This window comes from Ranitomeya imitator, chromosome 4, assembly GCF_032444005.1.
Source record: "Ranitomeya imitator isolate aRanImi1 chromosome 4, aRanImi1.pri, whole genome shotgun sequence".
Taxonomy (NCBI): Eukaryota; Metazoa; Chordata; class Amphibia; order Anura; family Dendrobatidae; genus Ranitomeya; species Ranitomeya imitator.
The window spans coordinates 706,049,163-706,059,356 of NC_091285.1; the positions used below are offsets into that span (position 1 = coordinate 706,049,163).

A 10,194-nucleotide genomic window follows, 5' to 3' on the forward strand; every position below is an offset into this window, starting at 1 on the left:
TTACCATGAATTGTTTGAGGCAAATGTTTCCTGGACGGCTTATCTCTTTGAGGGGAGATGTGAACTGGCCAGCACGCTCACCAGATTTAGCCCCATGCGATTTTTTCCTTTGGGGTTACCTGAAGTCTAAGGTGTATATCAACCGTCCCAACACCTTGGAAGACCTAAGGAACAATATTGAAGCTGAAATTGGCAGAATACCAGTGGACATGCTTGTTAGAGTTCATGAAAACTTCAGAAAACGTATGCAACAGTGTGTGGATAGCGAAGGTCGACATTTGCCAGATACACTATTTAAAACCATGTAATTTAAAAATTCCATTACTGTTCAGTATAATTAAAATATAAAATAAATTTTTCTAATGATCATAATTTTTTTATTTCATTCCCAAATCAGCAAATTACCGCACTCCACCCTGTACATTTGAGACTGATATAAATTTACCTTTTATTTTTATACATTTCATGTTCAATTTAGGCTTTTTTTTTGGAAAGGGCAAATGCTCTGGCAAAGATTGGTGAGTTTTGAATTAATTATTTTATGCGTATTGTGCAGATATTTTTTTTTACTTCCTGCGGCTTCCATCAAAACGTATGTTGTTTCAAAATGTACATTTGGGCATATCAACCAAAATTAATATATTTTTTTGTAAAAAAAAATAAAAATGTGTACAACTATAAAAAAAATAGTAATGTTTTATTCTTATGCATCCTTCTAGCATCACCAATTTGTTCTACATGATGGAGAACAATCTGACAGAGGTTATTGAGATTTTCCTTTTAGGATTTCAAGGCAGCCAAGAATTAAAAATGTTCCTATTCAGTCTTCTCCTGATGATTTACTGTGGGACAATATGTGGGAACCTCCTGATCATCACCCTGGTGTCCACCAGCAGGAACCTCCACGCTCCAATGTACTTCTTCATCTCACAACTGTCCGTCAGTGACATCTTGGTGATCTCAGATATTGTCCCTAACATGCTTCATGTCATACTGAATAATGGGGGAACAATTTCTTTTGTTGGCTGTATTACTCAGTTTTATTTTTTAGGTGCTTCAGAAACAGTTGAATGTTTTCTCCTCGCTGTGATGTCTTATGACCGATATGTGGCCATCTGTAAACCTCTACATTATAACGTGATCATGAAAAGTGGTCATTGCGTGAAACTGACCGTCATCTGCTGGGTGCTTGGATTTTCTATTGTTTTGATTTACATGATAACTACAGCAAAATTAAACTATTGTGGTCCTAACATAATTGACCACTTATTCTGTGACATTGTCCCCTTACTAGATCTTGCCTGCTCTGACACGCATATTGTTCACTTGGAGGTTTATTTGCTGGGTATTCCACTTATCTTTATTCCTATTACAACTATTGCGATGTCTTATACCAGTATAGTTCTAGCAATCCTAAGGATTCAATCCAGTACCGGTAGACAGAAGGTCTTCTCCACCTGTAGCTCCCACCTCACTGTGGTCTCCATATTCTTCTGGACTATATTCAGTGTTTATGTTGTCCCAACAAAAGGGCAATCATCAACCATCAGTAAGATCCTATCCCTGCTATATACTGTATTCACTCCTTTTATTAACCCCATTATATACAGTCTGAGAAATAAAGATTTTATAAAAGCCATACAAAAAGCATGCTATAAGAACGTAATCTAGAGAATTATAAATAACTAGATTGTGGCCTGATTCTAACGCATCGGGTATTCTAGAATATGCATGTCCCCGTAGTATATGGACAATGATGATTCCAGAATTCGCGGCAGACTGTGCCCGTCGCTGATTGGTCGAGGCAACCTTTATGACATCATCGTCGCCATGGCCACCATTATGACATCTACGTCGATACTGTGCCCGTCGCTGATTGGTCGAGGCGAATTCGCGGCAGACTGTGCCCGTCGCTGATTGGTCGAGGCAACCTTTATGACATCATCATCGCCATGCTGTGCCCGTCGCTGATTGGCCGAGGCCTGGCGGCCTCGACCAATCAGAGACGCAGGATTTCCAGGACAGACAGACAGAAAAACCCTTAGACAATTATATATATAGATATTTAAAGTATCTAAGAGGCTGAATCAAGATACTCAACATAATTGTTCTACTTTGTTTTGTAATGTTTCATGAGAAATTGTAAAATTTGATGATGTGAGCAGTACAGACAGTAGTTTTCTTTCAATCCCTTACCGACCATCAACAAATGGTACATTGTATGCTAGCTCCCAGACTTTGATGCAGGCTTGCATTCTCAGCATACGTCTTTCCTGGCACATGATGGCTGATTAAATTAACCTGGTAAATGCTGTTGGCAATCTTTGTCAATCTTTGACAGCAGCATTTAACACCTCCTTTTGCCCCAACATAAGGCTACAAAATAATACACATATTTGGTATAGCTGTATTCAGAAAAAGTCTCATCTATTAAAACATAAAAAAATTAATCCAACCTACAAGTACCAATAAAAAAATGTAAATGTCAAAATTACTCTTGTTTTTGCAGCCACGTCATTTCAATTAACATGAAATGGTATCAGTAAAAAGTTAGCTCAGACTGAAAAAATAAGCCCTCAGTCAGCCACAGAGTCAGAAAATAGAAAATGTTACGGGTCTCCGAAAATGACGACAAAAACAATTTATTTAATTTTTTACCTGTTTCCCATTTTCTTTCAGCACTTTTTGTTAATACTGTATAATGTGATCCTATGCCTAGCCACCTATTGGGATCGACTATTTTATGGATTTGTTTCAATACAGTTTATTGGATTTTAATACATCAGAATTTTCCCTTTTTCCTAGAGCTGGATTACCGAACTCTTTGCACTCGCCAAAACCGCATGAACCAGGGATTATCCCAGCAAACGCCTCTACATTTAACATGGGTATAAAGCTACTGAAACAACACAAGATGAGGGTAAAACAGTGTGGCAATGCATTATTGAACCACAAAACAGGAAGATAACACGTAGAACAGTCCAAGCAAAATACTTAAACATGGTGCACATTGCAGAGTCTCACCCTTCCACTGACTCGCCGGGATAATGGCAGCTGTTACTTTAGACCTGCCAGTGTCCACTACCCCACCTGTGGCATACACACAGAGATGAAGTAACGACAAGCATAGGAAGATGACAGTCAATTAAAGTACAAGGCCAGTTAACCTGAGGGTCATAACCTGGGTTTTCTGAACATCTCCTTGGAGCCAGGTGACCGGAGAGTCCCAGTTCTGGATTTCTCCAAATGTATCAATGGTTTAGCAATGGTCAATGGAGCAGATCTGTATTCTTACAATTGGGGCCGAGGTCCCCTAGTTTGTTTCCTGTAGAATGAAATATCCACGCTCCACGTGGTGGAGCCATGATGTATTGACAGCAGTTCTGTAAAGTTTCCTGGATGTTTGGATGTCTTTGCAGAATCTCTGGCTGTCTCTATCTCTCTGTCTCTGTCAGACTATATAAAGGCATGCAACCCATTTTTATACTTAACAAGTGTCCTTCATTCAGTTTTTACATAAACGGTAAGAATGAAGATGAGATCAAGTAGCATTACTTGATTACTTAATCTATTTGCATAGTTTTTCCACCTCTGTTTTCAAAGTCACCAGACTATCTGGCCTACACAATGCATAATTAGAAAATCAATAAACAACACTAGTCTTCAAGGATAAGGGCACAATATGCTATATGAAATGTCAATATTACAGGCTTACACAAGCAAAAATCTGTTTTCTTGACCGACACATACATTCAAAAGCCAATATACAGATAACAGTCTATTCTTCTTTGTTTGCTAAAAATATTTGTCTGGTTAATTAACCCCATCACGACGCAGCCCTTTTTCATTTTGTGCGCTTTTGTTTTTCATTCCACTTCTTCCCAGAGCCATAACTTTTTAAAGGAAAACACACACCAGAAGACTTCATCCTCTTCAAATTTATGTTAAAAACCTATAACTCAGCTTTTTATCTCGCCAAACAGACCTACTTCACCACCCTGATCTCCTCACTATCCAACAACCCTAAGAAACTTTTTGACACCTTTCACTCCCTCCTCAGCCCGAAAGCACAAGCCCCTATCACAGACATTTGTGCTGATGACCTGACCTCACAATTTATAGAGAAAATAGACAATAGGTGTCAGGAATTCTGCTCCCAGCCTCCAAGTGCAGTGACTCCCATCCCTCCCTGCATCTCCGCTGGCTCACTCTCCATATTCGATCCCATCACAGAAGAAGTCTCCTGGCTCCTCTCTTCTTCTCGTCTGATTACATGCACTACTAACCTCATTCCCTCACATCTCCTCCAGTCTCTCTCTCCAATTGTCACAACTCACCTAACTGCAATCTTAATCTCTCTCTCCTCAGGCATTTTCCCATCCTCCTTTAAACACTCTATCATTACTCCATTACCAAAGTAACCCACTCTCGACCCATCCTGCACAAATAACTACAGACCAGTCTTCAAGGTGACTTATATAGTAACTGACCCAAGCTGGCAAGAGGACATGCAGAGCAAGGAAAGCAACACACAAGGGGAAAGAGGCTTAGCACCCCAACAGGCAGGAAGAAGCAGTGTGGTGGCCGCAGACAGAAGGTGGGAAACCATTCCCCGTAACACCAACACAACGGAAGTTGCCAGTCCAACTGCTAGGTCTTCCCAAGTCTGGATGTTTTTTGAAAGTCAGGAAAATAGGGGTCTATTGGGAGCGCTGTGAGGGCAGCGAGGGAGTTAAGTAGGGACACAGGATTCAACGCAGATCCAGCTATGCACCTTCTTGAAGGAGCGAGTAAAACTTGGAAATGCATGCAAGGTCACAGGAGCGCTTATATGAAACCAGGACAAGAATATTCATGAAAACCACAATGAGTTTCAACAGTACCCAGTCTTCATCAGGTGGTTGTTTTTTAAAGACTTTCCGATAACCCCATAAAGGCCATTTGCACAACCTGTCAGGCCAGCATCAGCAGGGGTAGCAAAACTACCAGCCTGACCATCTCCAACAAGATCAGGCACATGGCAGCAAAGCACCCGACTTTGTAGGCCAAACCCCAGGGTCCAGGAGCAGTGTCTGCGGGTGACACCATTATTTCTTCCACTGTTGTGCGTGAAAAACCTGTCCATGGTGCATGCAAAGATACCTCCTGCCCTGAGCCTGTCATTGCAAACACTCAACTAGCAACATCAGCACGCATGTCCACGTCCTTGTCCCAGCACAGCGTTCAGTTGTCCATACCCCAGCCCTTGGAACGCAAGCACAAAAACTGCAGCCAATGCCCCACAGGTCACACTACTAAATTCACACATTTTGCAACTGCTTGATCTAGAAATGTTGCCTTTTAGGCTTGTGGAAATCGAAGCTTTCCACAATCTGATGTTGGTGGCCGTCCCAAGGTACTCGGCCCCCAGCCGCCACTATTTCTCATGGTGTTCCATTCCCCATTACACAAGCATGTGTCTCACAACATTAGCCGTGCCCTCAGCAATCCAGTTACTGGGAAAGTCCACCTAACCATGGACAAGTGATTGTGGACAGGGTTGCTACCTCTCGCTGATGGCACACTGGGTTAAATGGAAGCCGGAACCCAGTCAGACCTTGGGATGGAACACATCCTCATGGCGCCAAGGATTGCGGGCTCAATGTCTATCAGGGTTGCCCACACAGCCTACAGCTCCTGCTCCACCTCCTCCTACTCCTCCTCCTCTTCAGCCTCCATCTCCGAAATGACCCCATCGGTCAAAAGCTGAAAGCACTACAGCACTGCCTCAGCCAAGTGGCAACATGCTGTGCTGAAGCTAATATGCTTAGATGACAAACCACACAACGCTGAAGAGTTGTGGACAGCGCTGAAAGAGTAGGCAGATCTGTGGCTGATACCTCTGAACCTACAGCCAGGCATGGTTGTATATGATAATAGCCGAAACCTGGTGGCGGCTCTGAGACGAGCTCTCACATGTACCATATCTGGCCCATGTGCTTAACCTCATCGTTCAGTGGATTCTCTAAACCTAACTGGAGCTGCCGGATCTGCTTGTCAAAGTACATCACCTGTGTTCCCTTTTTAGAAAGTTAGCTACAGCTTTCACCAACCTTGCCGTGCTTTAGGAGCGTTTGCAGCTTCTGGCTCTCTGACTGTTGTGTGATGTCCCCACGTGTTGGAACTCTAAACTGCAGATGTTGGAAAGGATTTGTGAGTAGAAGAGGCAGTTGTTGACTCCACACATAAGATCTCAGGAGAGGACATTGATGTCAGACATATGAACCATCTTCCAAAACTTTCATGGTGAGCGGTGCTGATGCCATAATTAGCATCACCATACTGCTTCTGTGTGTTCTGAAATGCTCTCTGCTCAAAATCAAAGAGGATGCATTGCAGGCAGAGCACAATGAGATGGAGCAAGGAACCATACAGGATGATTACACACAGCCCAGCCTCATCTCATCCAAACGTGGATTGGGTGACAATGAGGAAGAGAAGGAGGAGGAAGAACAGGAGCTAATTTCATGTGCTATAGATGGTACTACAAGAACAACTGTCATACCGTCTGTTCAACGAGGATGATGGAGGAAAGCATAGTCAGTAGTGATGGGCAAGCACTAAAATGCTCAGGTGCTCGTTGCTCGGGTCGAGCAAATTGGAATACTCAGGTACTCGGCCAGAACAACAAGCCCAATGTAAGTCTATGGGAGACCCGAGTATTTTTACAACGATCCCCCTGGGGGTCCTTTTAAGGTCTAAAAACCTCTGAAAATGATGGAAACACTGCTCAAATGACACGGGAACATCATGGGGATTGCCACTGGAAGCATTCCTGACTCCTAGTTCACAGCCTTAATCTTTTTTTCCAAGATTCATGCCATTTTTCCCGGTGCCACAAAAAAACACATGAAAATGAAACCAAAACAGGTTGTGCTTGGAAATATGTCAAGGTACATCCTTTGCAGGTCAGGTCATTAAGGCCAAATATTTAACCCCAGCCTGAATATTTCTTCTCCCACTTAGTTCAGACACTGTGTTTTTGAAGTGTTTTTCAACTTTAACATTAATAATAATAATAATAATCTTTATTTATATAGCGCCAACATATTCTGCAGCGCTTTACAGTTTAACAGTTTCAAACACAAAAGTCATAAGTAACAACGTTAACAATACAATAATTAAAGCAAAATAAGACGACCCTGCTCGTGAGAGCTTACAATCTACAATAGACCACTACAAATGCATTCACTGGGAAATGTCATTGTAACTAGGGTTGAGCGAAACGGATCGGTCATTTTCATAAGTCGCCGACTTTTGGCAAAGTCGGGTTTCATGAAACCCGACCCGATCCCTGTGTGGGGTCGGCCATGCGGTACGCGACCTTCATGCCAAAGTCGCGTTTAATATGACACGTTCAGCGCCATTTCTCAGCCAATGAAAAAGGACGCAGAGTGTGGGCAGCGTGATGACATGGTTCTCGGTCCCCACTATCTTAGAGAAGGGCATGGCAGTGATTGGCTTGCTTTCTGTGGTGTCACAGGGGCTATAAAGGGGCGTGCACGCCGACCGCCATCTTACTGCTGCTGATCTGAGCAAAGGGAGAGGTTGCTGCCGCTTCGTCAGAAGCAGGAATAGCGTTAGGCAGGGTCGATTAACCCCCAAACCGCTTGTGCTGTAGCGATTTCCACTGTCCAACACCACCTTTTCCTTGCAGGGACAGTGGAGGCTAGATTTCAGTGCATCAGCTATGTGGCTTATTAGGCTGCCTTTTAAGGCTCCCCGATAGCTGCATTGCTGTTTGTACGCCGCTGTGCAAACCAACTGCTTTTTTCAAAGCACAAATCCTGTTGTTCCTTCCTTTCTGCACAGCTATCTTGTTTGTTTGTCCACACTTTTGTGTGCAGCAGTCCTTTTTACTGTAGGGAGATAGTAATTGTAGTACAGTCCCTTTTATATATATATATATATATATATATATATATATACAGTTTCAGGGGCAGAAAGTGGCTTGAAGAGATATATATATATATATCTCTTCAAGCCACTTTCTGCCCCTGAAACTGTGTAGTGTGAAACAGTGGGTCTGTATTTTTCTGCACTGTCCCACACCTAAAAAGGGAGATTTATATTGCCAATCAGTGCATCTGTGCCAGTCCAGTCTGTTGTATCTGTCAGTCATTTTGTGCCACAGAAACAATACTGTAAAACAGTGGGCGAGATTTATTCACTAGTCTTCCATATAAAAACAAAAAAGGGGAGATTAATATTGGTAAATCTGTGCATCTGTGCCAGTCCAGTCTGTGGTATCGGTTTGTCATTTTGTGCCACTGAAACACAACTGTAAAACTGTGGGCCAGATTGATTCACTAGTCTCCCATCCCCCCCAAAAAATGAAGGGGAGATTAATATTGTCAAATCTGTGCATCTGCGTCAGTCTTGTTAGTGGCATGTCTGTCAGCCGCTGTCTGCCACTGAAACACTACTGTAAAACTGTGGGCCAGATTGATTCACTAGTCTCCCATCCTCCCCAAAAAAGAAGGGGAGATTAATATTGGCAAATCTGTGCATCTGCGTCAATCCTGTTAGTGGCATATCTGTCAGCCACTGGCTGCCACTGAAACTGTGTACTGTAATACAGTGGGCCTAATTTTTCCTGCACTCTCACACACCTATAAAGGGAGATTTAAATTCACAACAATTTTGCGTCCCCCTTGTAACAGGTTTTACAGTACCATATAACGTTTGTAAGTTTGGTTACATATTTCCAAGAATAAGGAAGTCTGGTGGAAGAGGTCGTGGCCGTGGGCAGTCATTGCCAGCTGGTAATGATGGTAGTGGTGGTGGAGCATCAGGTGGTCGTGGGAAAAGCAATTTAGCACCTAAGTCTCGAGTTGTTCAGCCACCGTCATTGTCTGGCAACACAAGGCCTCGAACACTCCCTTTTCTGGGAGTAGGAAAACCGCTTTTAAAGCTGGAGCAGCAGGAACAAGTTTTGGCTTTCCTTGCTGACTATGCCTCTAGCTCTTTTGCCTTCTCTTCGGAAACTGCAAAATGTAAAAGCAGCGCGTCGTTAGTGGATGTTCACTGTCAGGGACAAGTCGCTTCCTTGCGTTCTTCACCCAGAACAATAGAGAAGGATGCGTCAGGCGACACATTGGGTTACTCCATGGAGATCTTTACACATACCGTTCCTGGGTTAGAAAGGGAAATTGTTAACAGGTCATGCCCATTACAAGATGAATCGGACATGGAGTGCACAGATGCACAGCCACAGCCAGATTCTTATGCTGTTCCTTTGACTCACATCACAACATTGCCCTCGCAGTGTACTGATCCAGAATCTGACCCAGATGAGACTATGGGGCACCGTCACGAACGCTATAGCACAGGCTTACACGGTGACACAGAGGAAGGTGCACAGGACATAGAAGAGGAGGTCATAGATGACCCAGTTGTTGACCCCGATTGGCAGCCATTGGGGGAACAGGGTGCAGCCATCAGTAGCTCTGAAGCGGAGGAGGAGGAGCCGCAGCAGGCAGGCCTGTATCTGGCCAAAAACGTGTGACTAAACGAAAACCAGTTGTATGACATCGTGGCCATCCGGTTAAAGTAGCTCAGTGTGCAATGCCTGAAAAGGTATCCAATAGTAGGAAGAGTGCAGTCTGGCATTTTTTAACCAGCATCCAAATGATCAGTGCAAAGTCATCTGTAAGAAATGCTCAAGGACTTTCAGCAGAGGTCAGAATGTTAAAAGTCTAAATACAAGTTGCATGCGTAGACATTTAAACACCATGCACTTGCAATCCTGAACTAACTACCAAACGTCCCTTAACGTTGTTGCACCCTCTCACAATGAAGCTAGTCAGCAACGCTACATCCCTTCCCTCACTGTAAGCCCAATGTTTACCACACCACCTGCAGCAAATGTGGAGGTTTTGTCGCAAGGCCAAAGCAGTCAGGGAATCACCAGGTTCTTGGCAGGAAACACTGTATGTAGGCCAACAGCAAGAATACCATCACCAACCCTCTCTCAGTCTGCCATGTCCACTGGCACCCCCGCTAGTACCACCATATGCAGCTCTCCAGTCCAGCTCACCCTACTAGAGACTCTCGTTAGGAAAAGGAAGTACTCATCCTCTCATCCGCGTACACAAGGTTTGAACGCCCACATTGCTAGACTAATCTCGTTAGAGATGATGCCCTACCGGTTAG

General features: G+C 43.6%; 1 protein-coding gene across 1 annotated transcript; it reads left to right on the forward strand.

Annotated features, from left to right (window-relative positions):
* The first annotated feature begins 738 nt into the window (after positions 1 to 738).
* LOC138674831 (olfactory receptor 11H6-like) lies at positions 739 to 1,671 on the forward strand. Its single transcript, XM_069762647.1, has one exon. The coding sequence runs from the start codon at positions 739 to 741 to the stop codon at positions 1,669 to 1,671; it is 933 nt and encodes a 310-aa protein (XP_069618748.1).
* The last annotated feature ends 8,523 nt before the right edge of the window (positions 1,672 to 10,194 follow it).